Source organism: Sciurus carolinensis, chromosome 18, assembly GCF_902686445.1.
Source record: "Sciurus carolinensis chromosome 18, mSciCar1.2, whole genome shotgun sequence".
NCBI classification, from domain to species: Eukaryota; Metazoa; Chordata; class Mammalia; order Rodentia; family Sciuridae; genus Sciurus; species Sciurus carolinensis.
Window position 1 is genome coordinate 29,953,830 of NC_062230.1, and position 27,758 is coordinate 29,981,587.

General features: G+C 43.4%; 1 protein-coding gene across 6 annotated transcripts in view; it reads left to right on the forward strand.

Annotated features, from left to right (window-relative positions):
- Positions 1-27,758, forward strand: part of Marf1 (meiosis regulator and mRNA stability factor 1) — a 38,559-nt gene continuing 10,801 nt past the window's right edge. Inside the window, exons 1-21 of one of the 6 annotated variants that reach the window (XM_047533373.1) lie at positions 1-54; positions 3,332-3,533; positions 6,040-6,729; positions 7,406-7,580; positions 8,485-8,711; positions 9,459-9,576; positions 10,300-10,472; positions 12,721-13,149; positions 13,342-13,499; positions 13,588-13,746; positions 14,869-15,061; positions 15,730-15,908; positions 17,135-17,215; positions 19,777-20,013; positions 20,136-20,255; positions 20,949-21,124; positions 22,193-22,413; positions 23,138-23,280; positions 23,450-23,583; positions 24,539-24,741; positions 25,497-25,724. In XM_047533373.1, coding sequence (XP_047389329.1) covers positions 3,390-3,533; positions 6,040-6,729; positions 7,406-7,580; positions 8,485-8,711; positions 9,459-9,576; positions 10,300-10,472; positions 12,721-13,149; positions 13,342-13,499; positions 13,588-13,746; positions 14,869-15,061; positions 15,730-15,908; positions 17,135-17,215; positions 19,777-20,013; positions 20,136-20,255; positions 20,949-21,124; positions 22,193-22,413; positions 23,138-23,280; positions 23,450-23,583; positions 24,539-24,741; positions 25,497-25,724 — 4,188 coding nt within the window. In that variant the 5' untranslated portion in view covers positions 1-54; positions 3,332-3,389. Of the gene's footprint in view, positions 55-100; positions 349-3,331; positions 3,534-6,039; positions 6,730-7,405; positions 7,581-8,484; positions 8,712-9,458; positions 9,577-10,299; positions 10,473-12,720; positions 13,150-13,341; positions 13,500-13,587; positions 13,747-14,868; positions 15,062-15,729; positions 15,909-17,134; positions 17,216-19,776; positions 20,014-20,135; positions 20,256-20,948; positions 21,125-22,192; positions 22,414-23,137; positions 23,281-23,449; positions 23,584-24,538; positions 24,742-25,496; positions 25,725-27,758 lie in introns of those variants that run through there. The other 5 variants (XM_047533375.1, XM_047533378.1, XM_047533376.1 and 2 more) reach the window with 5 other exon arrangements.

Sequence of the window (27,758 nt, forward strand, 5' to 3'; positions counted from 1 at the left end):
CGGGGGGAAGGCGGCGGGGTCGGAATGTGAGCGGAGGTGGAGCCGGCGGCCGAGGTGAGTTTGCTGTCAGCGCTGGGACTGGACCCTGACGGACCCGCTGCTCTGGGGCCGCCGAAGCTGAGCGAGGGACAGTGCCCCCCCTTCCCCCACCTATTGCTGGTGGGGTGAGAGGAGAGGTGGCTAGTCCGAGGGAAGGTCTGGGACCCGCGGGACGGGCTGCCTCCAAACAGTCGGCTTGACTCCCCTTCAACTTCGGTCACTACTGTCACTGTTGTGCCGGATGTTCCACTTTGGGGTATTTGGCTCCCCTCCCGCACCTGTCTCCCTACTCCCTATTGGGCCCTGCAGGTGAGAAGAGCCGCCTTCTCAGAGGGGTATGCAAAGTTGAAAAGTGAAGAGAAAACGATAGGAATGGATGTTTTTGCAACCCTCCTGAGTATTTTGCATCTGGCTGGGTCTTTCAGCAACCCCTAGGGTGTCGCCTTGGGGTTTCAACCACTCCCCTTGCTAATTGTATGTGACTTCTTGATCCCTTTTAGAGTTTTTCAAGCACCTTTCTGGTGTTACCAAGACCTTTTAAGCTAGATTTTTATTTTCCGCATTTCCCAGCGTCTTTGAGCGTTAAGTAGTCTTTTGCTTTGCATACAGAGAAATTGAAAATTAAACCTTTTTCTTTGATGTTTATTGAGCAATTCAATTGTTCAACAGTTATTTATTGATATATGCCAGGCACTGTGCTGGATGCAGGAGATAACAATAATGAATAAGAAAACATTGTCCCTGGAATGTTGTCCTGGAATTCACATTCTAGTTGGGCAAAAAGAGGCTAAAGTAGCGAGTAATAAATAAGAATAAAGTTGCAAGAACATAATAAGGTCAGATAGAGAGATGTGAGAAAGAAAAAAAAAAAAAAAAAAACGGTAATGGGAGTGGTGTGGGAGTCCAGGACAAGATAGGGTGATAAGGGAAGGCCATTTGCTGAGTTATCCAGAGTTGCTTAAAGCTGCAGAGCTAGGAAGAGGTGGAATTGGGGACTAATATACAGTGACTTCACATCCTGTACTCTAACCCACTATCTGAATTGTTCAAAGACTGAGAGATGGGGAAGAAGGGATATTTCCACTTAAACAGCCCCTTCTTTAGCTACCTAACTTACTAGCATTCGCAGAAGTATTGGAAAAATTTCAGGGTTCAGGCCATCAACCAGTTTTTACTTTTATTTGCTTATATTGAGCAGTAGTAGAGGTGTGGTGGTAAGAGTTGAGCAAATCCAATTGTGCCCCTTTCTACAGTAATTGTGTGATCTCTGACTGCCTACGAAACTTTTAAGTTTCTGTTTCTCCCTTTATAAAATAAGACAAATCTTTCCCGTTCTGCCTCACAGAATTACTGAGGGGAAAAAAGCTTATATAAGTGGATCCCATTCCTTATTTTTCATCATTATACTCCTTGTGCTGTGTAGTAAATATAAACAAATACTTGCTTAATGAGGAAATGAAGTTAAGTGAAAATGCTTTGTAAACTATTATAAATTCTAGCTCACTTGGGAATTGGCTTTGAAGAGAGTTGAGAGAGCGTATTAAAATTGTGTATACCATGAACATCACAAATGGTTGGGGCACATAAGACCTGTATTTAGGGGTTAAAAATAAGTATCATTATTTGATATCAATGTTGGCATTTCCATCTCTCTCTCTCTGATTAACCACTTCCAACTCTATTAGACAAATTGTTGATTTCTTAATTCCCTCATTCAACAAATATTTACTTTGTATCTACCGTGTAGCAGACCTGTGTGTGCTTGGCACAAGATACAATGATGAAAGTAGGTATTGGGGTGATTTATCTTTTTCTCTGTAATGCTCTGAGGCAGACCTGCGAGAAATAAGCCAGGTTTTACAGAGGAGGAAACAATCTGTGTGTGTGTGTGTATGTGTATGTGTATGTGTTTGTGCTGAGGATTGGACTCAAGACCTTGTTAAGCATGGACTCTACCCCTGAGCCACACCCAAGCCCAGAAAAAGAAACTTAATGAAAATTTGAAGCTTTGACAAATGGGCCAAATAGTTAATATTTTAGACTTTGTGGACCATCCCTGTTGCAACAACTCAACTCAACAATTGTGCAAGAGTAGCTACAGAGAGCATTTAAATGATTGAGTATGGCTGTGTCCCAATAAAACTTAATGGCCACTGAAGTTCAAATCTCATTTAAAATTTTTTTCAAGAATTAAAAGATGTAAAATGCATTCTAAATTCACAGACCATTTAAATACAGACTGGCTTGGGCACACAGGCCACACTTCTGCTTTATGTGGTCAGTTACTGTGTACCTTAGACACAGTACTTACATAATTTCTCACCTCCTCCTACCATGTGGATGTTAACATCTCTTGGAAAAAACATCTTATTAGAGATAGAGCCAAGAAGTTGTTTCTTTATGCCCATCTGGAATTTCTGATAATGAACTTAATCATCTGAAAATGACCAGTACAGGTTAGATAGGTGGTTGTTGGGATATTGTGGTGAGCACTTGGAAAGAGGTTAGTTGTCCTCACCATTGGGCACCTACCTCCATGCTTTATGGGTATGGATGGATTTGATTTGTTTCTGTGTTACTGTTTAAGACTCCTAAAAGTGTTGTTACACTGTAGCAAATCTGTGACTTATGATTGCTCTGATTGTTAGATTTTTTTTTAGTGGTATGTCATATTGGACTTTCATAAGTAAACTTGAGAAATTGATTTGTTCTGTGCAGAATACAAGTCAAAGATCACAGGGCTCATATCAGAGACATAGTGGTAGAGGCTGATATGGTGGTAGTTCTTTTAATACGATTAGATTCTCTATTCCATCAGCTTCTTCACTCTTCTCTGCAGAATCTTTGGGGAAAGAGAAGAGAGAGAGAGAGCTAAGAATAATTAAGAAAAAGTCTGCTTAGAGCAGAGGAAGTTGACTCCAGCCAGGTGAAGAGAAGTCTCATTCAGGAACATGAAAGTGTCCAAGCTTAGGCTATTTTTTCAAGCATGGCAGAAAAAATAGGATTCATTTAGAGCTCAGTCTTATTTGAAAGGCTATGGAACACAAAGAATGGCAGTTTATAGATTTTATAAAAATCAGATTGATGCTTGCAGTTCAGATTTTAAGTATAAGCAATCAACCAAGTTTACCAAATTTTAATAACTGGTAACATTCTGATGTGCATTCTTTTGTTCTTTAAGATTTGAATCATTGAGAACCATTGCATGGTATATGCAGTTGCAGTCATATTTTAATGTAAAATTTGTACTTATGCAAAGAAATAACATGGAAATGTCACTCACTTTTAACAGGGTGGAAGAATGAAAGAAAAGAAAGATGGAAGAATGTTGAACCACTTTGCATGGCTGTATGATGGAAGGAAACGGAACTGAGAACCCCTGCAGCAGAACATTTGGATGGCTTCAACAAGATAATGATGCTAAGCCATGGCTTTGGAAATTTTCTAATTGCTTTTCTCGTCCTGAGCAGACGTTGCCACTTAGTCCCCAAACGGTAACTATGTGCAAGGACTTAGCAAACTCCTGTGTGAATAACTGAGAGGTCCATTTGGTCTGGAACCAAATCTCTTTCCCTGGAGTCTATACTAGGTGTTCCTGTATATCGTGCTTGTATTGCCCATTGTGGAACATTATTATTATGATTCCTGATGCAAAGAGGACATGATTTTCTAATGCCTGCATTCCACTCTGAGTGATAGTGGATGCTTTAAACATTAATGTTAAATTTTTGGGAAGATTTGTTTCTTAATATAGCCACAAACTCCAAAAATTATGTAGTAATATCAGAGGAAAGTGCAAAATAAATTATATTATACTGAAGCCTTCTGATGGTTTTGAGTCTCATGACCTATTGAAGATTGACAAGACCATACTGGCATTCTTTTGCATTCAAGATTTCTCCTGAATACTTAAGTGTGTCTTCTTATGGGTTTTTGTTGTAGTGGCGGTGCTCAAGGTCAGACCCAGGGACTTGGATGTGCTAAGCACATAACTTGCACTGAGCTGCATCCCCCACCCTCTGCGTGCTTGTTTCTCATAGTGATTTTGACATTTTCTGATTTCATGTACTCCTGCCACCAACTATTTCTTTTTTTCTATTGCACTTGGGATTCAAATGAGACTTTTAAAAAATTAGTTTAGTTTTCTGTCTTCTCTAGGTTTTCACTATATTTTTGTTGTTGATGATTTTTTTTACCATATAGTTGTCTTTCTTGCAAGGCATCAAGTAATTTTGGTCATTTCCAGAGTGTTTCAATTTAGGGACAGTTGACAAGGGCTGTTGGCATCTTAACAGGGATTCCTGAGTTGTGACCTGGATCTGGTCCTCACAGAGTCACCCAATTCAGAATTGCATTCTCAGCTTTACAGATCTCAAAACTTGGGTTATTTTGTTTTGTTTGGTACCAGGGATTGAACCCAGGGATGCTTAACCACTGAGTCACATCTGTAGCTCTTTTTAAAAATATTTTATTTAGAAACAGGGTCTTGCTAAGTTGTTTAGGGCCTCACTAAGTTGCTGAGGCTAGCTTTGAACCTGTGATCCTCCTGCGTCAGCTTCCTGAGCTGCTGAGATTACAGGTGTGTGCCTCTGTGCCCAGCTCAAAGGTTGTTTTTGACAGTGGCATGCATAATGGAGTAGGTTTAGGTGACCAGCTCATAACACTGCCCATAAGACCCTGATATATGTAAGTTGAAATGCCAGTGTGTTCATAATTTCCAGTCTGAAGGGTAATCATCAAGTCACCCAAGCACGCTGCTTGTTGCCAGTCAGCCCATTGCTATTATCCATACCCCTTAAGGAAAAGTAACTGAAAATTCAGATTCCTCCAGGTGAGTGTAGAATAACAGCAAAAAGGCCTTTCTTTGCCAACAGACCTGCATGTTTCAGTCACCACATGAGGGCCTCTTTGTATTAAGGGTTCTGCAGTCATTTCATAAGGGTGATTGATTAGTTAGATTTCTCTCTCAGGGACCCAGCATTGTGCTTAGTACTTTGTATGCTGAATCCCATTTCATCTTTCAACAACTGTGGAAGGTGCATTTTATGGTTTCCAGGTTATAGATGAGGAAACCAAAGCTTAGGTTAAGTAACCCAGAGTCACAAGCTTTGGAGCATCAGCTTCAACCTCAGTTCTCTTAACAGGAATGCCAGGCTTATAACCTTTTTTATATACTGTCCCCTACTATGTTGGAGTCAGATGGCAGACTGTTTGTCTCTTACATTTTTCCCAGATGGGTTTCTAAGTACTCTTGTTCTTTTCCCTAGCTTAGTAAGATGGTTGTGATTGTGGCTTTAGGTCATGACATCCTGTCATTTCTTAAGTGTCCTTGACAACAGAGCTGAATCATTTGGAATCTTAATTCTTCTTCCTTAGGGAACCCTACTAAAACCCCTGATGCACTGACTGCAGGAACTATTTAGTAAACCACTTTGCTTGCAAGCTGTCTTTATAAATGCACTTTGTGACATTACTGTTTTCATGCCATCTGTCTTGTCTTTAGAAAGTCCTGTGAGGGGAAGTCACTGAGGCACGGATGTTTAACATGCCTTGCTGAAGACATAAGCAGACCCTCCCTTTTTTGTAGTACTGGGGATTGAACAACCTAGAGGTGCTGAACCCCTGAGCCACATCCCCAGCCCTTTTATTTTTTATTTTGAGACAGGGCCTCACTAAGATGCTTAGGGTCTCGCCAAGCTGCTGAGGCTGGCTTTGAACTTGTGATGCACCTGCCTCAGCTTCCTGAGTCACTGGGATTACAGGCTTGTGCCATCCTGTCCAGCAACATAGTCTTCATATTAGTTGTGTTTCTCTGTTCGCATCCTATAGACCTTTCTGAAGAACACCCCTGATCTTAGCTGCTATTTCATTTTGTTGGGTTATGATTGAGTGACGTAAACAGAATTCAACACAACTTCTGTTTTTTAATAGAGTAGTATATGAGTAACGAAAATCCCTGACCTCATAAAATTGACTTGTGTTCCAATTTTCTTTTCTCAGAAAGAGTACATGGAGAACAAGAAAGTTGCTGTGGAATTAAAGGATGTACCATCTCCCCTTCATGCTGGCTCTAAACTTTTTCCAGCAGTCCCACTTCCTGATATTCATTCTCTTCAGCAACCTAAAATACAGCTTTCAACTGTCCCCAAAGTAAGCTGCTGTGCTCATTGCCCCAATGACTCCTCCACTTCGCCAATGCATTTTGGTGGTGGTGGTGGCGGCAGTAGTGGAGGTACCGGTAGCTTGATTCACACGGGCGCACTCTTAGACTCACAGAGCACCAGGACAGTCACGTGTCAGGTAGGGTCAGGGTTTGCTTTCCAGTCTGCGTCTTCACTCCAGAATGCCTCAGCTAGGAGCAACTTGGCAGGCATTGCAAGTGACTTTCCCAGCACGTGTCTAGAGAGTAATCTGTCCTCCTGCAAACACCTCCCCTGTTGTGGAAAGCTCCACTTCCAGTCATGTCATGGTAGCGTGCACAAGCTGCATCAGTTTCCGACTCTCCAGGGCTGCACCTCTGCTGGCTATTTCCCCTGTTCTGATTTCACAAGTGGGGCTCCAGGGCGTTTGGAAGAGCACATTTCACAGTCGGAGCTAACGCCTCACTTGTGCACCAACTCTTTACACCTAAATGTGGTTCCTCCGGTTTGTTTAAAGGGCTCACTTTACTGCGAAGACTGTCTAAACAAGGTTTGTATCTTTTTATTTTTTCTATTGGGTGCAGCTGAGGGGTTGAGGAATGACTTTTCTGAAGTGTGTTGTTGTACACTGGGTAGGTCTCCCCATGAGCACAACCTCTGCGAGTCCTAAAGGAAGCAAAGGCAAGATGGGAGAGCATTCCCAAGAGTGCAGAGGTTTTTTTTGTAGCTTATGCTTTTAGAGTCCCTGGTTGAAATAATTCTGTTCCCAACCTAAGAACCTAGTTCCGTAAAAGCTCTGTGTTGTTTTATCTTTAATGGCTAGGGCACAGTTCAGTTCTTTACCTATATTGATGAGTTTCAGGTAATGTAAATAACCCCATATTGTCGTTGTGATAACATGGGAACTTGAAACTCAGCCTCAGTCAGAGTTCAGAGAAAGACTGCCTTGCCCTCACGTTGAGTGCGTGAGGTTCCATTGTAGCAGACGTGTGCCCCAGAGTGCAGAGGTCCTGTCATGTGATGTCTACCCTGATCATTTCAAGTCACTGGTTGAAATGAGGCTACAAATTGATAATCATTCTGGGAAAGATTATTTGAAAATACATTTTATCAGAGTTTAGGTAGTAAGGTGAAACACTTAGAATGTGTTTTCAGTTGTGTGTAACTTTAGGTTCTGAAATGATGTATCTGAAACCTCCTCCTTTTTTAAAAAAATTTTAAAACAGCCGGCAAGAAATAGTATAATTGATGCTGCTAAAGTCTGGCCAAATATACCACCTCCAAATACTCAACCTGCACCTCTTGCTATCCCTCTGTGTAACGGCTGTGGAACCAAAGGAACAGGGAAGGAGACCACGTTGCTATTGACGACCAGTCTAGGCAAAGCTGCTTCGAAATTTGGTAAATGACAGTATGGCAGAAAATGTGCATATTTAAGTCGGTTTCAGTAGCTGGTACTAACATTGCATTTAATCACCTTTAAAAGATTCCTTGTGGTTCTAAAGCTGAATTTGAGTTCTAAAGTCTGTGTGAGTCTCCCCTTCCATCTTCTGGTAAAAATTTTTTTATTAATACTACAAACCAGTAAGTCATCTGCCCTTGCTGTTGGGTGGAGGCTGTTTGAGATGAGAAGCTATGTATAGAAAAATGGGAAGTGCGTTAGAAAACGTGGGGCCAACAAGTTCCTAATTGGGCCTACTGCTGTGTACATCCTAGAAGTATTTAGTATTTACAACAGTTAGTAATGGCTGATATTAAACAATTTGAAAATCCAAGAGTTCTCAGTTAAAATCATTTCTTCTCAAAAAAGATATTTTTCAGATATTTTTAAATGTTAAATCAGATGTTAATGAAGCGCTAAAAGTACTTTAAAGTCAACAATAGTAACAGCTTCACCTTGGTCATCTCTTTAGTGTTCTTCCTCACTGAGTAGGTAGAGAAGCAGGCCGTGCGTGAGAATCAGGTCGTGGAGCAGCAGTAGCCAAAGGATTAGGTGTTTAGTGTTCAGAGCAGCATCGCTGGTCAGTGTGAGAATGGCTCATGCTTCAAGATACTTTATTATGAGCCTAAAGTCAGTTGGCCTATGGATTTGTTCTCTCTTGAGAAACAGGAATAATCTGAAAGTAATACTCTGGCACCTTGGTTGCTTTTTAGGTCAGTCAGAATGGTCGATATCCTGAACTTAGTATCCATCAAAATTTAGCTTTTCTGCCACTAAGAATGTTAAGTAACAACCTATTAATGTGTCTTAATTTGCCATTTTCTTTTTCACTATGTGTAATTGAAAGTGTTAACATTTCTTAAGGGTCACCAGAAGTCGCAATAGCTGGACAGGTGCTAGAAAACTTACCCCCCATTGGAGTTTTTTGGGATATTGAAAACTGCTCGGTACCTTCTGGCCGGTCAGCTACCACTGTTGTACAGAGAATCCGTGAAAAATTTTTTAAAGGTCACAGAGAAGCAGAGTTCATCTGTGTGTGTGACATCAGTAAAGAAAACAAAGAAGTTATTCAAGAGCTGAATAATTGCCAGGTAAAAAAAAAAATTTTTTTAAGTATTTTAATCTAGCAACTAAGTGTGGTAGTACATGCCTATAACCCAAGCAACTCAACTGGATCCAATTTGAGACCAACCCGGTCAACTTAATGAGATCCTGTCTCAAAATTTAAAATAAAAAAGGACTGGGGATGTAGTTCAGTGACAGAGTGCCCCTGGATACATTCCAGTACCACAAAAAAAAAAAAAAAAAAAAAATTACAAATCCCTTAATCATGTTAATCTTTCAATAATGTTATTTGTGGTTACATTTGGATGGTTTCTTTGGGTTTTCTTTTTTTGGTACCAGGGGCACTTAACCACTGAACCACATCCCCAGCCCTTTTTATTTTTGAGACAGGGTCTCTTTAACTTGTTTAGGGCCTCTCTTAGTTGCTGAGGCTGGTCTTGAACATGAGATTCTGCCTCAGCCTCCCAAGTTGCTGGAATTACAGGTCTATGCCACCACCCAGCTTTCTTTGGGTTTTTGAAAACTGCCATGGAACCAGGCACATAGGATTTGTTACTTGAAATTTACAAAACTAAGCCCCTGAGTAGAAAAGCAACCTTTTAAGACTGAGATTTAGTCCAGGTTGTCCGACCCCGAGCTACATCCCCAACTTTCCATTCCTGATAATAGTAGTTTCTTTCCTCAAGAGTCATGTACTAAAATGTGGGCAGAATGTGTAGCAGTTCTCTTAACCTCACCTCTTGCTTGCCTGCCCATGTTATAAATCAATGCAGGTGACCGTTGCTCACATCAATGCAACTGCGAAGAATGCTGCAGACGATAAGCTCCGGCAGAGTCTCCGAAGGTTCGCAAACACTCACACCGCCCCGGCCACTGTTGTTCTCGTGTCAAGTAAGTGTAAAGATGTCTGCTGACTTCAGTTAGATTCTCTGTGGGAGTTGTAGAACCAGACACACGTGAAAGTGAAGTGAGCCCCCAAAGAGGCTGAAATCAGCAACATACTGACGCTTATTGTGGTGAATTATTTAGAAAAAAATCTAGTCTGAATTTTTATATTGTCTCCTTAAAACTTGAGTTCTTTTTATTTTTTGGTTCTGGGGATTAAACCCAGGGGTGCTTAACCACTCAGCCACATCCCACCCCCTTTTTAAAAATTTTATTTTGTTTAGAGACAGGGTCTTGCTGAGTTTCTTAGGGCCTCACTACGTTACTGAGGCTGGCTTTGAACTCCTGAGTTCAAACTCCTGAGGCAGCATAACTTGAGTTCTTAATGGTACCAGTTTTATTAAAGTGTGATTTGGGCTGTGCAGGTATTTTTAACCTGGACCCAGTGTTATTAACTTAAAAAATCCAAAATGAGTAATTTCCAAATTTGAGTCTCCCCAGCACATTGATGTTTGCTTCCTAACAATGCTAAAAGAAGTAGACATGTTGGAACTGCATGTAGGAATGTGGCACAGTCGTCTTCTGTGTTAAGTCTCATGATGGGAAATGTGCTCATGTTCCTTGACAGGGAAAACCAGCCAGTCCTTGCTTCTCAGTGGTGTCACTGGAGTTGTTTTTGTCACACATTCTAAGGTTTGAGAATGAGGTCGTCTGTATCTTCTCTTTCAGCCGATGTCAACTTCGCATTGGAACTTAGTGACCTGAGACACAGGCATGGTTTCCACATAATTTTGGTTCATAAAAACCAGGCGTCAGAAGCACTGCTGCATCATGCCAACGAGCTAATCAGATTTGAAGAATTCATTTCTGACTTGCCCCCCAGGTTACCACTAAAAATGCCAGTAAGTGTGTTTATTATTTTTGCCATTTTCCAAGACTGAATTAACGAGGCTGAAAGACAGCCCTTACCAAGGAATCTCCATATCCAGGTGGGGCTGTTCTTTGTACGAGGCTGATCAGATTATGAAATAAGTCTTGGAAACCTTTTGCTTGTTCTTGATAGAGAATGGATATGTATGAATTTTCCTTTTATTTTTTTCAAACTGTCATCAGGAATTACTTGTAGATTTACCTTACTAGTAGTCATTTGCATTGTCTCCAAAACTAGCAATGTTTTATATCAAATGGATAGAAGTGATGAATAAGTATTCAAGTATTATGGGTAGAGAATATGGTGAGAGTTTGCACATACTTGGGTGTTTGGCAACCCATAAACATGGTTATTGTGCATTTTGTGGGGCCTGTGATGCCTAGGCTCAGCAGGCTTTGAACCCTGGGCTTTCTGTAGTGTGTGCCCTGTCGTGCCTGGGCAGTAGGACTGGCAGCGGCTGCTACACCTGTAATCTAGCTAAACCACGTGCTGGGAGAGTGGGAGCATGTTTCCAGGAGGAGCAGCACCTCTGCTAGACTTGATGTGGGACAGGACAGTGTACTGCAGTGCTGAGCTGTGTTTAAGTGATTGGAGAATGTATGTGCAACTTCTAAAGAAATAATAGTGATGATGGAGAAGCCCTAAGGTGTAGGTGACCTAGGTAAGCGGGCAATCCCATACATTAAATGTACATGAAGTACAGTTTTCACACAATTCAATAACTGTTAAGCTGTGCTTAGAAAAGATCTCATCCAACATCCTCACTTAAGGAAAGAAAAGAGTAAGCACTTAGAAAAAGTCAGTCAGTCATTTAAGTAAATTAAGAAAAGTGGTTTCACATATATAGTGTTCTAATGACTTTTTTTTTAACCCACCAATGTTATAGCTTAGATGTCTTTCCATATTAATATATATTGATATAAATCACCACATTCTAAAAACCAGCAGAATGTTGATTTGCAACATACCTATCTGGCTGGTCTTTAATCATTCTACCTCTTACTGGACATTTTGATTATACCCAGTTTTTCACCATCTCTGGCAAGTTCATCCATATCATCTTTGAATTTCTGAGCTAAATTGTAGTGTGTGACTGTTTTGAGTCAGAATTTTACCGACAGGATCCATAGTGTCCTCCAGGAAGGTGGTACATTCTTGCCAACAGTAATTGCAAAAATGTCTGTTCTGGCTGTTTACCAGTCTCATAGGTGAAAAATACTGTCTGCCCATAGTTCGCCTTTTTATAATCAATAACAAGGTGCAAAATTTCCTCTTATGGTTGTTGGTTCTTGATATCTTTTCTGTAGACTGTTCACATCTTCTGCCCATTTTTAGTGATTTCTTTTATGGCTTTTGGGTTTAACCTTTTCATAATGAAGTTTTTTCTTGCATTTTTGTGGGTTTGTTTCGTAGTACATACATTGCAATTCTCTGAAAGGATCATGATCACCCAGTGTCTGGTAGAACTTCCAGGCTAACTGCTGTCTACCTGCTATTGTAGCTTGATAGGCTGTAACTTTGTACAATATCACTCAACAGCCCTATTTGATAAATAAAAAGACTTTTTTTTTTTTTTTTTTTTTTTTTTTTTTTTTTGCGGTGCTGGGGATCGATCCTAGGACCCTATGCTTGTAAAGCAAGCACTCTACCAACTGAGCTATCTCCCCAGCCCCTAAAAAGACTTTTTAAAAAACATCTTATTGCACTATTATTTATATAGCACAAAATTTACCTCTTTTATACAATTCAATGATTTTTAAGTAAATTTCCTGAGCTATGCAGCCAGTTTTAAAATATTTCTATTATTTCAGTAAGATTCCTTATGCCAGTTTGTAGTATATCCCCATTCCCACTTGTGGCAGCTACTAATCTTTATTTTCTGCACATTTTTTTTTTTGTTTTGCTTTGTTTTGTTGCAGTGCTGGGGATTTGAACCCAGGGCCTTGTGCTTGCGAGGCAAACACTCTACCAACTGAGCTATATCCCCAGCCCCTGCACATTTTTTGAAATGGAATCATGCTGGGCCTTCCGTGCCCAGCATCTTTTTAAAACAACATCCAGCTCCCTTGTCAGCCCTGCGTAAGGTTATCCTCTCCCATCTGAATCATTCCGCCTCCCCTCCTTGGTTGTTAGCTGAAGTTTGGAAGTTGCTCATTCTTATTTTGAAACAGAACTTGTGCCCTTGAGTTGACCTGATGTAACGCTGTCTTCTGTATTAGCAGTGCCACACTCTGCTCTATGTTTATAACCTGCCAGCAAACAAAGATGGCAAGAGCATCAGTAACAGGCTCAGACGCCTGTCCGACAACTGCGGTGGGAAAGTGCTGAGCATCACAGGCTGCAGTGCGATTCTGCGTTTCATAAACCAAGACAGTGCAGAACGGGCTCAGAAGCGAATGGAAAATGAAGATGTTTTTGGTAATAGGATCATTGTGTCATTTACTCCAAAACACAGAGAACTCTGTGAAGCAAAGAGTTCAAATGCAATTGCTGATAAAGTGAAGTCTCCCAAAAAACTTAAGAATCCAAAATTGTGCCTCATCAAAGATGCAAGTGAACAATCTTCCAGTGCCAAAGCCATGCCTGGAAAAGTCTTGCAGGCAAATTCTGGATCTGCTACAAGAAGTACAAATGTTAAAAGTTTACAGGTAATTTTGATCTCTTGTGTTCTTAAGCTTATGGTAGGTTTGGTTTCTTTTCATGCTGAACGTGCCTGCTGGCTCTTGGGGTGTCCTCTTATTTTAGATTTGATAAAACTCTCTAAGTCAGTTATTTTCTGTGCAGGATCTAACACATCTTGAGTACTTAAATTTGAAACCCCTGCACTTGTCTTTCTTAAGGAGTTGTGCCGCATGGAGTCAAAGCCTGGTAACAGAAGCAGTGAGCAGCAGCCAGGTCACTTGAGACTGGCAGCAACTCCTCACAGTAATCCAAGCGCCGTGGTGCCGACGCCGAAAAACTCCGGGATGGCGGAATTGCTCTACAAAGGCAATCAGAAGTGTGTTGTGTTACTTTTTCTCAAAAGTTGCGTCTTTAATATGAAGGGAGACATGTGACCTTTCCCCTTCAATTTTTCCTTCTATTAGAAAAGAGAACCTCAGTACCCGAAGTGTCACCAGTTCTCCTGTAGAGAAAAAAGACACAGAGGAGACTGTCTTCCGAGTGAGCTACCCGTCTGCTTTTAGTGAGTTGATGGCGTCAAGGCGAGTTAGTCCTCTGCTCACATCTCCGTCCTGGACTCCTAGGTGAGTCCAGCTTCCTGACCAACGCAGGTGGTTACATGTAATAGGAAGGATCATACACTAGTGTGTGTGTTGAAGAGAATACAGAAGTACCCAAAGCAAAAGATAAGACTTCCAGCACCCACTGCCAGTCCTGTTTCCGTAGGCCCTGCTAACGTTCAGGGGTGGTACTTCTTGCCATTCTCCTTCTCCGGTGGAAGTCTTTGTGAGCAGAGACCAGAGAGAGAAGCCTACTTGGAGTCCCTGGCTAGTGATGGGAGGCATGTTACGATGTCCTTACATTTGTTGTGTTGAGGAAAGAGCCCAAACTAGGCATGCGTTGGTTATTTTTCTTTCTTTCTTTCTTTTTTTGGGACTAGGGATTAAATCCAGGGCACTTTACCACTGAGCCACATTCCCCAGTTTTTTTATCTTGGGACAGGGCTCACTAAATTGCTGAGACTGGCTTGAACTTGTGATCCTCCTGCCTCAGCCTCCTGAGTTGCTGGGATTACAGGCTTATTAATCTGACACTATATAGAAAGCTGCTTGAAAAGTATGGGTCTCTGTAGACCACTTTGTCTATCACCTCCCTTATCTAAGTTTTCTAAACTCTTACCAAGTAATTCTTGAGGCTTGAGACACAGGGAACATGAAGCATTTCATATTCCCCTGGGCTCCTTCTGACATTACATTTCTTCTCCTGAGTTGGTGAAGAATCACTGTAGAAAATGACTGTGAGCCTATAACATTTCATCTAAAAATTCATGTGAACATTTTCCTTATTGTGCAGAAGGACCACTGCATATGAACCAGAATATTTAGATTTTTCAGAGCCACAGATGAGGTTAAAGACTGAAATCGGTAACAGGTTAATTTCCTAGTTAGTGCATCAAGGCTGCCTGTAATTCCTGCCTTTAAATAATACACGAAAGAATATTTGATATTGATTAATTCATTGGTTGTTTAAAAGAGGTCAACAGATAGTACTTCAGACAATATTTCTAAATCTGTGTATGTTTAAGATAAAAAGCCCATTTGAAAACCAAATAGGAAAGCTATTTTCTATGTGTGTCTTCATACAAAGCCTGAATTTTAAGACCTAAATACATTTTTTAAAAGACTAATCTCCGTGTGTGTTTCCAGCAGGAGTATGTCTCCAAACTTCTTAAACAGAGCATCCCCACTTGCTTTCAGCGTTGCTGATCCCAGCAGTGGAGCCGACTGCCCAGACCCATTTGCAAATGGGGCTGACATCCAGGTCAGCAACATGGACTACAGGTTATCCCGGAAGGAGCTGCAGCAGCTCCTTCAAGAGGCCTTTTCTAGGCATGGCAAGGTAACCTTCTCACTCTGGTTCATTTTACCCTTTGGTAGAGAGAACTTGTTTTACTCTTTGGTAAGTCAAGAGAACTTAATTTGGCACACATACCACAGCCAGGGTGTAAATGTGACTGGATGGGTTTGAACTCCTTCCTTTCTCTCAGGTCTGCTTGGATTGTGCTCTATGCCCAGTTTCTAGGATATGGTCCCAGAGAGCAGGAGACCTGGCAGTGAGAAACACTTGTCATAGGCAGGCTTTAAATGACACTCTAGAAAACAAAACATTCATGGGTTTTAGTTAGCACTGCCTACAAAAATACAGAAAAAGCATTCTTAAGTAATGTTGGCTATTTTTATTTCTTGTTGTTCCTGACTCAGCTTGAGATGCAGTTTGTTCAAAATCCACTTTTTTTAGTCTGGGGTTTTGCAGAGTGCAGAAGACCTGAAAGACCCCTCCTGTGCATTGGCCTGAGACTGCCTCAGATAGCTGTGTGCCAGAGCACACAGGCAGACCAGGCCTGGTTTACACCCCTGAAAGTCACCCCGTCCCAGCTTACCTCTCTTCTGGCCAGCGGAAGTGCAGCATTCATACAGGTTCCCTCATAGGGGCCCTCAAGTCCAGATGTGTTTCTAAATGGCAGGACCTGAGTAGATGTAGTTCCATTTTCCTTTTTCCGATCATAGGTGAAGAATGTTGAGCTCAGCCCCCATACAGATTACCAGCTCAAGGCTGTTGTGCAAATGGAAAACTTGCAAGAAGCCATCAGTGCAGTGAATAGCCTCCACAGGTGTAAAATTGGCAGCAAGAAGATCCTGGTCTCACTTGCCACAGGAGCTGCTAATAAATCACTCTCTTTACTGAGGTAAGAAACAAAGCAAACAACCCCATCATTTATTCCAGGAAATAACATTTGACCCAGAAACTGTTTTGAAAATAATAAAAATGTATTTTATCACATTCCCCATTCTGTTGTGATGCAGTAATGCTTATTCTCAATCAATATAGTTAGAAATAAGCCACTTGAGTCTTATGTAGTCATTAATTGTAGGCAAAGTACAACTTAAACTTCACAGGCAATTGGGAGTAAAACAGTATGCCACACACCCAGAACAGGTTCTACAAATAGAACTCTTAAGAACTTCAAGCCTGAAAAACCTAAATGTTTCTTTCAACTCTTGGTAGAAGGTTCATTCTCCTTGCAGACTAGATCTAGCTCTAAGCTCTCTAAGCTGAGTAACGTGTCCCTATTGTCACACAGCCACCCAGCCCCAATAGTGTGCTTTACAACTATGTCAATTTTGGGAATCCTGTGGCTTTATTTATACTAAGATTTGATTCTCCTTTGGCTATCCCTATTTTAAAACAGGAAGCTCTCCTGAGTATCTGTTTGGATCTTATCTCTAACTTGTATTTCACTGTTATTTTAAGTTATTTGTTTTCCTAACAAAATAAAATAAAAATAATTCTCATTAAAGAAAATTTGGAAAGTTCAGAAACAAAAGCAACAGGGGAGAAAGTCATCCATAATTCTGTGGCTCAAAGCCAATCACTTAACATTTGGGCATTTTCCAATCACAGTTGACATTTGGGCATTTCGAGGTTTTTTGTTGTTGTTTGTTCATTTTAACTTCCCTTTGAGTGGTTTGGTTTATTTATTTACTTTTGTACCTTTTGATTTTAAACAACAGTTGAGATTATGTCGTGTTGAGTTATGTTACACTCACATATATAGAAGTTCCAATTCTGTGTATATAATGTCTCAATACCATGGCAGGAGATAATTCAAACTCTGAACTAGTCTTTTGCTCTGAAGTAGCATCCAGGTTATTGTCATACTCTGAGTAGTCTTTTTGCTCCATAGGCGGGGAAATTCTGATAAAATCCTAGTGTGTAACTTAATCTCTCATTGGCTTATCTCTAAAATTCGTCCTTTAAATTTTTCTGGAAAACAAATCAACATATCAGAAACTGGTAAATTTACTTGGTATTTACACATTGTGTTAATTTTATGAACTCTTTTTTTAACATATGCTTTGTAATGTAGAAGAAATGATGTGCTTTCTAATTAATTAAACTTTTGTCTTACAGTGCAGAAACGATGTCTATTCTTCAGGATGCTCCTGCCTGTTGTTTGCCTCTTTTTAAATTCACAGATATCTACGAAAAAAAGTAAGTTAGGTTTATCGTTTCACTGATCCAGTCAATACTGATAGGTGACTTGCATGAATGGACCATGGTGCCTTTCAGGGAACCACCGGCCTCCTAGAGGAACTGAAACAGTGTTGTTCTGATCTAAATTTTGAATCTAACATACATTTAAAAAACTTCTTTTATTTTTAGCAAATTTAGACTTTAATCCCCAAGTCTATTCTTTTTTCCCCTAATCTAGTTCTTTTAGTTTTTTTTTTTTTATTAGTTTTACTAGTTTTAGTTTTATTGTTCATTGAATAAACATTTCAGTTTGTTCTGGAGTGTACACCCTGGGCAGTGGCTGAGTGGCCTGGCCCTGTCCTCAGCACCAGCGCACGATGATGTTGGTGAGAGCTGAGTGCTGTGGGGGTGCAGTGTGCAGGGCCTGGCCCTTGCCCCCAAGGCGCTGTGTCTAGAAGGGAAGAGGAGATGCTCAGAAATTTCCTTGTAAATCAAACAAAACTCATTGAAAAGTAGGAGCAGGGAGAAATTTATGCACAGGAGAAAAGGAGCTTGACTGTGATCCCATGGAAAACAGGGAGCCACCCCAGTGCTGTAGAAGCGAGGGAGGGGAGCGGTGGTGACAGGAGACTCTTGGTGGCAGAAGTCAGGTGGCATGAGCAGGGTGCTGGGAGACGGAGTATCTACTGCAGGTCCAACGCTGAGCAGATGCTGTGGGAACAAAAAGCTCAAAGGACTGAATGACAGATCTCCACGACAGTGAAATGGGAGCAACTGGAGCAGGCAGGGAGTGAAGGGCAGAGGAGGTTGACTCTGGGTTCTCTTGCCTTGGGAAACTGGGAGCATGGTTAGACAGTTAAACTGAAAATAAGGAAGTAAAGCATGATTCAGAGGTTTGATGAGCATCCTGGGTTGTGGACATACAAGCTCTAGGGGCCTTTGGGGCCACTGGGTAGAGAGTTCAAGTTACTATTCTGCACATTCACGGGCTTCCTTGGGGGAGAAGTTGGCCCTGAAGGTAGGACAGTTATTGGTGTTCAGGTGATTGTGATGGACTTAGAAGCAGATAAGGCAGGATGAGAAATGGAGAGGAGCAGATCTGGGTGGAAGGTCACCAGGACCAGGGGCAGGGGAGACCCCAGAGGTGGGGGTATTGTTACAGGGATATGTGGAAAGGGCACTTCAGACACTGGGAATCCAGGGGGCCAAGAATACGTGTGGTTTGGGGGTGAAGCGGAGGCTGCTGGTGGAGTCCTGTGGAGGAATCTGGGAGGGAAGGGGCGGAGAATCTGGAGGACAAACAGCAGCTCCCGAGAAACAGTTTTCCTCATGGAGGAGCTAGGCCGTAGGAGACCACGTGGAGCAGGAGGGACTGCATGTCCCCCTGGTCGGGAGAGGACCAGGAGGGGCTCTGGTCGAGGGCAGTCCCTGCAGATGGGATGGCGGGGCGCTGGGAGGAAGCGCCGTACGAACGGGGAGAGCGGTCAGTGTTCTTGAGCACATTCTTCCTGCCAAGCCCATCGTGCTCACGCATGTGCAGGACTCACGTCAGTCCTGTGGGATACACGTCATGCCACAGTTGGGAAAATTGAGGCCAGGACGGGGTTGCTTATCTTGTCAAAGGTCACAGTTGAGTCAAGGTGTCAGCTCAAATCTGACTGCGTCCAGAGCCTGGGCCCAGGGATGCAAGGTGCAAGTTAGAGGTGCTTGAATTGTATAGTCCCGAAAGCTATGGGCATACAGGGGGGACAGGGGTGAGAGCCCTGGAAGGAGCATGCTTGTGAGGACAGAGCAGAGGTGAAAGAGGTGACAGGGATTCGGAAGCAAAGGGTCCACGCTGGGTGAGAGAGGTCATGTCCACTAGCTTTCCAGCTGAGAAAATAGGATGAGGGTGTTTACACAAACTGGGCAGGCAGAGAGGGGAGGCTGCCAAGGGATGTGGTCATTGTGCTGGGCACTGGGCCAGAGATGACTCCAAGGAGTACCAGGCATCCCTCAGTTGGTAGCAAATGAATTCACAGTAGAATAATCTAGGGTTTTTTTGTTTTGTTTTGTTTGTTTGTTTTAATACCAGGGATTAAACCCAGGAGCTTTTAAACTCTGAGCCACATCCCCACCCTTTTTTATTTTTTTATTTTTTATTTTGAGACAGGGTCTCACCAAGTTGTTTAGGGTTCACTAAGCTGCCTAGGCTGACCTTGAACTTGTGATCCTCCTGCCTCAGCCTCCGAAGCCACTGGGATTATAGGCTTGTGCCTCCACACCCAGCTAGGTTGACTTTCATTGAGAGAAAGAAGTATTTTTTTAACCCCTGCAGTCCTGGGGATTGAACCCAGGGACAGTCTACCACTGAACTACAGCCTCTTTTATTTTTATTTTGAGATAGTGTCTCACTAAATTGCCAAGGTAGGCCTGGAACCTGGCAATCCTCCTCCCCCAGCCTCCCAGTAGCTGGAATTACAGGCATGCCACCGTGCCTGGCCAGGAAGCATTCTTGGTTATTGTCCTTTATTTAAATGGGACGGGTGTTTCTGTACAATGAAAACAGTCTAAGTTAGCATATCTCTGTTTGTTTTCAGGTTTGGACACAAGCTGAATGTGTCAGATTTATATAAGTTAACAGACACAGTCGCAATCCGTGAACAAGGAAATGGGCGGCTGGTATGTCTCCTACCCAGCAGTCAGGCCCGCCAGAGCCCCCTGGGGTCTTCCCAGTCACACGACGGCTCTTCCACGAATTGCAGCCCAATTATATTTGAAGAGCTAGAGTACCATGAGCCTGTCTGCCGACAGCATTGTTCTAATAAGGACTTCAGGTGTGTCACAGGTTTTCCTTAAATAATTCTTTTATGTAAGGCTGTGAACTTCTCGAATTAATTATCCTGTGAATGTTTTAGAACTCTGAGGAATCTTAACCATCTTGTTTTCTCTCTTGCAGTGAACATGAATTTGATCCAGACTCCTACAAGATTCCTTTTGTGATTCTCTCTTTGAAGACGTTTGCACCCCAGGTGCACAGTCTTCTCCAGACCCACGAGGGCACCGTGCCTTTATTAAGGTGAGCCATGTCAGTGCCACTGTGGAGGCAGCGCCTGAGTTCTCTGTTTCAGAGAAGCTCTGTCCTTTCTGACTACCCCACACCCTGCGGAGCACGTCATCCTAATGTTTTAGCCTTGCAGTTGAATTGTATCTGAAGTGGGGTCTATTCACTCAGTATCTCAACAACAAAATTTGTGTTTGTGCTAAAATTTACAAACAAACGTTAACAGGACAGTTTCTTCTCCAGAGGAAAGTGATATATCGTAAGTGCAGTAATAGAAATCTGCAAAGTTTCCAGGAAAGTGCACACAACCTCAACTACTTGGAAATTTTAAGACCTGAAAGAGAAAGGTACTCTTCAGGAGTCCGTTCAGCTGCTCCGTGAAAGCTTAATACAAAAGCCAGTTCAGGACTAAGTGACTCTGATGCCCCTGGTGCTAAAGCAGATACGTAACTGACCTGGAACTCTGGTGCCTCAGAGTTAAGCTCTGCTCCTGGAAAACTGCCCAGGATTTTCTGGGACCATCAGAATGCATCCTGAGGCCAGTGCCATAGCAGTTTGCCTCCTTGAGACCTTAATTTTAGCATTCAAACCAGATGTGGGCTTTTAAACAGTAACTCAGTAACCGATACCTTAGCCTGAAGCCTCCTATTTAGAGGGTGCTTTGCTTTTCCATTATTTTATTTCAACCTCTTTCCCTTCCCACTTCAGCTTTCCAGATTGTTATGCTGCAGAGTTTGGTGACCTAGAAGTAGTACAGGAAAACCAAGGGGGCGTCCCCTTGGAACACTTCATCACCTGCATTCCAGGTGTGAACATCGCCACTGCTCAGAATGGCGTCAAGGTGGTGAAGTGGATCCACAACAAGCCCCCACCTCCAAACACCGGTAGGTGTCAGCAACCCACCTCACAGACTGGGCTTTTAAAAATAGGTTCAGCTGTTTGAGGAAGATATCTCTTAATGTGGATTTACCTTTGAAACTCATTTTGGTTGACATTTCTTTCTTTGATAAATGCGAAAGTGACTTTGAACAACAAGGACTTACGGCCTCCATTTGGGCACATTTCTGAATTATGGGCATGCTCTGTGTTGCCACTGTCAACACAAATGCTACTACCTGTGAGTGGCATTTTAAATTGTCCCTTCATGTGTATGTGCACTTCCTTATTTGTGGTCCGCAGTTTGTCCTCCCCTTCTCCTCCCACTTCCCCCAACCAACAGGGGACAAGGCAGGACAATCGAGAAATTGTGCCCAACTGGGCAGCTCTTGGAGGAGACGATGTGTACCACAGTCCCTTACTGAGTCCCTCTGATGTCCCCCCAGTCTTAAGCTTGCTCAGGGCCGTAGATTGTGCTGCCCTTCCTCTCTCTTTCCTGTGCTGTGAGTCCACAACCTCATCCACCTTCCTATAAAGATTTTCATCAGATTATTTATGTGTTTTTTTAATTAAAACCTTTTTTCGAGTATGAGCACTCAAGGTAGTATGATCTGTTCCTGACTCAGCTTTATGTCTCGATAGTTTTGTAACATTACTGCTCTCCATGGTTACTTACCCTCTTTGGGGGCTCCCTACCTAATAATCATTTATAACTTTGTCTCTGTGGGAAAGTGTGTTCCACATGACCAAGTTACAAATGGATCCTTGAAATGCAACCAGTGTATAAAGGAAAATCTCTCTGCTTTCACTTCTACTGTAAGTAACCCTAGTGAACTGTGCTTCACTTGGTTACTTGACTTTTAAAGATTAGTGGAAAAGATTTGCCAGCCTTAAATAAGTTGGGCTGGCCAGTTGGTTGTGTGGGACTTCGGACAGAAGCAGAGATGTGAAGCAGCTGTTTGGTTTCCTCCGCCTGCTCATGATTGAACTCAAGCTAGGAACTAGAAAGTTCATGACCTTCCTTTCAGCTGATGAAATCATGCCTCCTGCCTCAGGCGTGTCCTTTCTTTCTCTAGACCCTTGGCTTCTGCGCTCTAAAAGCCCTGTGGGGAACCCCCAGCTGATCCAGTTCAGTAGAGAAGTCATTGACCTACTGAAGAGCCAGCCGTCTTGTGTCATACCAATTAGTAGCTTCATCCCATTCTACCACCGTCATTTTGCAAAGCAGTGCCGAGTGTCAGACTATGGCTATTCCAAGCTGATTGAATTACTGGAAGCAGTGCCTCATGTGTTGCAGGTAAAAGTGCTGAGGGATTGTTTGGAAACAGGAGTGTTCCTTTGTGGCTTTGGCTTCTCCAAGCAAAGAAACAATATAGGTAGTAAGCTAATTTCTAAAAAATCAATTGGGATCAAAATAGCCTGTAAAAGTTTTGTCCAAAGTGTAGAAAGTATATACCAGGTGGCTCCTCAGTTTTTGAGGAAGGTACAAGTTTCCAACTTTAAAGGCACTTTTTAGAGGACTACGGGCACCTTCCCTCAGGTCTCTGTAGACTAACGCCCTCCCCACAGAGTTCTCTCCATGTTGTTCACTGCTGCAGGGGAGCTGCTGTGGACATCCCTGTACTCATCTGTGAGTGCCTCTGTGAACGTCGAGGGTTTAACCTTTCTTGTGAGTTGGAGACTAGTTATGGGGCAGGAGCAAAGCACTGGACCCTATGAAGACTTTGCTCTCTTTTAAAAATGACTTGAAAAGCATTAACTGTCTTTTGAAGTCAAAATTAGTTGTTCAGACTGACAATACACTTTTCATACTCATGACCATGGTACATGCAGGACCAAACAGTCCAAGGCAGGCAGTTTTCTTTTTGACTATTGATGCTTTCCTGATTTACAAGTGTTTCACATTGCTAAGCATACATAAAGGGAGCTACTCCCTGAGGTTGCAGCAGGAGAGTGCAGCAGTGAAGCCCATGTCTCCCAAGGTCCTGTGAGTGTAAGTAATCGAAATATTTGATTTGCAGATTCTTGGAATGGGCTCCAAACGTTTGCTGACCCTCACCCACAGAGCTCAAGTGAAGCGCTTTACTCAGGATTTACTAAAACTTCTCAAATCCCAGGCCAGCAAGCAGGTCATTGTGAGAGAATTCTCGCAGGCTTATCATTGGTGAGTTGAAGAGAAGTACGAATTGAAGGCAAACATTTCAAATTACTTTTTCTTTCTCCAGAGTCTAAGCAGTTACCTAACTTTCCTATTAAACACTCTTTTGGAAAACTTGTAGTTAATGTCATGATGACTTTACTCATTCTTCACCTGTTCCTGGTGTCGCACCTAGGTGTTTCTCAAAGAACTGGGATGTTACTGAGTATGGTGTTTGTGAGTTGATTGATATCGTATCAGAAATTCCAGACACAACCATCTGCTTGTCTCAGCAAGATCAAGATATGGTGATTTGTATTCCCAAAAGAGGTACGTGGCTCACATTCCCTGAACATACTGTCCTTCGCAGTGACGATTTTAAAATGCAATAGTTTAGGTTTCCCCTCCCTTTCCATGGTTCCTGAGGATTCCACGGAAAGTGCAGTTTGAGAATCACTGTGGCACTCCTGTGTTCCTCAGAGTAGGTGCAGCCACTTACCACAAGTGAAAGCACACTAGTTATTTTGGAATTCATGAGGAAAAGAGCATCACTGACACCCTTAAAATGCAGTCCCCTCCCGTCTGGCTGCGGACACTGCAGCCACAGCAGCAGAGTCTGTCACGTGGCTGTTGCTTGTGTCTTCTTAATTCCGAGCGCTTTACTTGCACAGCTGAGCAGAGAAGAAAACTCAAGTGTTGTGTTTTGTCTTTTGAGTGTTCATGGTTCCAGTTAGGTCTGGGAGGAGGGATAGTTAAATCTACCTATCATCACACTCCCAGTGTTGGGGATCTGCGATTCTAAACTGGCTTCTGCAGAACACTGATGTCCGTGAATTCTAGAGTGAAGATAAGTAATGTCAGTCTTTCTGCAATTCTGATTTAAAAATTAGTACAAATAGCCAGGCACGGTGCACATATCTATAATCCCAGTCATTTAGAAGGCTCTAGATTACTTTTATATTCAGAGAACTATTGAAATATCTTGTTCATACAGGGCAGAGGAGGCGGCTAGGCCACAGGGGATGCTGTTTCTACTGTACGGTGAATACACATGTATTTTACGGCACCCCATAATAGTGTCATGCCTTTTCAGTGTTCTGCCCTTGAACTCTCATGAGAACTACTTACAAAGAGGGATGAGACCACGTGCTGGAACGGTGTGTGTTTGGACAGCAAGGATGACTCTCTTGTAGACTCCAAGTAGGACTCACTGCAACATGGATGTTGAGCCCAAATGGTTTGAAAAAGACCGTGACCTGCGTTTTGTTTTGTTTTGTTTTTAAAGAACGCACTCAGGATGAAATAGAAAGGACAAAACAGTTCTCCAAGGACGTCGTTGACCTGCTGCGCCACCAGCCCCACTTCCGGATGCCCTTCAACAAGTTCATCCCCTCCTACCACCACCACTTCGGCCGGCAGTGCAAGCTCGCCTACTATGGGTTCACCAAACTCCTTGAACTTTTCGAAGCCATACCTGAGATTTTGCAAGTGAGTGAAGACATTCTACTCTGTGAACGGTGTGTAGGGAATTGTTTTTCATTTTCAGGACCCGTTTTCCTGGGAAGTGAGGAGTTATGAAACAGAATGACAATCTGAAATATTCCCTTCAGATAAACTGTGCTGTCAGCCTAGTAGTATTTTTGGTAAATGTTTTTCTTCTTCAATAAAGAAGTATTTTTCAAACTCTCTGGGGTGATTATTGAGAAAAGGATTAGCCAATTTGATTTCTTAGGCTGGATATTCTCTCACAAGCTCCATACTTTCCAAAATTCCTATGCTGGAGGTGCGAGTAAGGCTTATATATGCTAAGCTGCTGAGTTGATTTCTGTAGTTGATTTTATTAATACTGTTTAATGCCTGAAGTGCTTTTAAAATTTTTTATTTTCATAAAACATACATGACAATTTACTTTCTTTTCTTTTTTTTTTCCTTTGCGGTGCTGGGGATTGAACCCAGGGCCTTGTGCTCACGAGGCAAGCACACTACCAACTGAGCTGTATTCCCAGCCCAACAATTTACTTTCATAACCTTGTTTTGGTATACATTTTAGTAGTAAGTACACTCCTCTTGTGCATCCAACTTCCAGAATTTTTTCTTCTTGCAAAACTGAACCTCTATATCCCTTAAACAATACTAACATTTTTTTGTAATTACTAATTGTATATATTTTTCATGCCATTAGTTCCACAGACAATTATAATTTGTTCAGTCTTCTTCCTTTTCTCCTTCCTGTGTTTTCCAAGGTATTGGAATGTGGAGAAGAAAAAATCCTTACTTTGACAGAAGTAGAACGGTTCAAAGCTCTAGCTGCCCAGTTTGTGAAGCTTCTGCGATCCCAGAAAGATAACTGCCTTATGATGACAGATCTACTTACAGAATACGCCAGGACTTTCGGTTACACGTTTCGCCTCCAAGACTATGACGTCAGTTCAGTTTCAGCTCTGACACAGAAACTCTGCCATGTTGTAAAGGTAAAGATGATTTTTCATGGAATAAACCTGTGGCATAGTCCTCATCGGGATGTTTACATGGGCTTTAGTGTTTGTGTGTTTATGTGTACCACTTGGTATTGCTGCACACTTATTTCAGGTGTTATTAATACCATTTTTGGCTTTAAACTGAAGGTTTTTGGTCTTCCTTTTGTGTGTTTATTAATGGTCTTGTCAAGGTGGTTCCTCTTTGAATTGATTGGGTCACGTTTTATCCCAGGGTGTGCGTTCCAGAGAGGCAGACCTGAAGTTGAATCCTTCCAGACAGATCTTGTCCCCAAGGTTTATGGGTAACTAATCACGTGTCTCCTCTCTCCTCCAAATCCCCACTCACTGGGGAGGAGATTGGGGCGAGCTCGATTCAGAATCGCTTTCACTGCTACTGGAAGTGTATCAGAGGGCAGCTTCCTCCCCTTACCTGCCCCGAGCCCAGGTCAAGGCAGGACAGCTATGCAGTTGCCAGGCCACCTGCAGAACAGGACCAGGAAGAGTTACCACCAGGGGGAAGAACTAGGAAGGAAACATGAAATGGGGACACACAGTCACAGGTCGGGGTGGGGGGCGGGGGTCTGGTTGCATTCAGTGGGTTAGAGGAGGGGAACCAGCCAGGAGATGGGAAGGAGTGGCCAGAGGGCAGCATGCTCACTGGGAGAGCGGATGTCCCAGAGCCAAGGAAGAAGAATAGCCAGTGTCCCATGCCTGTGGTGTGGCTGGAAAGACAGTGATAGTGTCGTGTGATGTGGGGACAGAAGGCACAGTGGGCAGGTCTAGGAACGAGGAGGGGAGGCCGGGGCACTGGGTCTCCACACTCCTCGGCGGTGGCTTGTGGAGGAGGAGGGGAGGGGTTGCTGGGGCTGTGGAATGGGCGAGAGGCCAGCTGAGGGCGGGCGGCTTCTGTGTGGGGGTTTTGGAGTTGGAGAGTCTGAGCACATTTGAGAGCCGCTCAGAAGATGGATACCAGGGCAAGCAAGGTTCGCGGGGTGGCATCCTCAGCAGGAGGGACGGCTCTGACTGGTATTTTGACCAGAGGGAGCGGGATGGGCTGGTTGCTGATCCAGGTAAGTGCTGTGCTTGTCTCAGGGAAAGGATGGTGCCTGTCCATCCATGGCTCCTGTCTAATTGGAAGGTAAGCCACCTGCTTGGAAGAGGAGAAGAGGCCCCGCTGGCGACGCAGGGTGTGCAGGAGGCCTGGGCGTGGCGAGTGGGAGGCGGCGTGACCTGGCAGTTGGGCGGGGCTGGGAGTGCTGCCCACTCCTGGGTCGGGCTCCTGGACCGACTGGATGCACCACCAGGGTGCAGGCCCAGGGAGCTCAGCCAACAGGGCGAGGGACAGGAGGAATGTGGATGATGAGTGGCCCATGGTGCCAAGGTGGTCGCAAGGAAAGTGAGGAAAGAATGAGGATGTGAATCAGGAGGAATGGCGACGGCGGAGGAGGTGGAGGGAAGGTGTGGAAGCAGAGCACAGGGGCTTGCTGGGGCCCTCCTGTGTCCTGTGCACCCTTTGTCCTATGCACACGGGTGCACGGGAGGGCTGGACACCCTTGGGGGTGGGTCTGCAGTGGAGTCGGGTACAGGGCATGGCACTGGAGGTGAGAAAGTGAGGGACTGGAAGTCCTTGGTGTGGGACCAGCGTCCTGGGCATTCTGTGGCCAGGACGATGGGACATGTGGGCTCAGGTGGCTAGGAAGACTGGGCCATGGCCAGAGACTGACCAGTGAGGTCAGCTGATTGGGAGGTTTGGTGTAAGTGGCCGAGGTGGGGAAGGTGCAGCCTTGCTGCCCGAGGTCCTTGGGTGAGCGTGGGTGCACTCTGGACGTGGGTGCTCCCACAGCGCCCGTGGCGATGCTCCCGTGCACCATCCGGGTAGCTTCAGGGGAGCGGGGCTCTGTTTGGTCCATTCCATGAGAGTCAGTGGTAGTATAATGGTCTGGGCATCTAAGAAGGTGACTCACAGCCCCGGGATTCATGTCGCTGATTGATTCTCTGGGCGGGAGATCTGCAGGGTTCCTACCATGG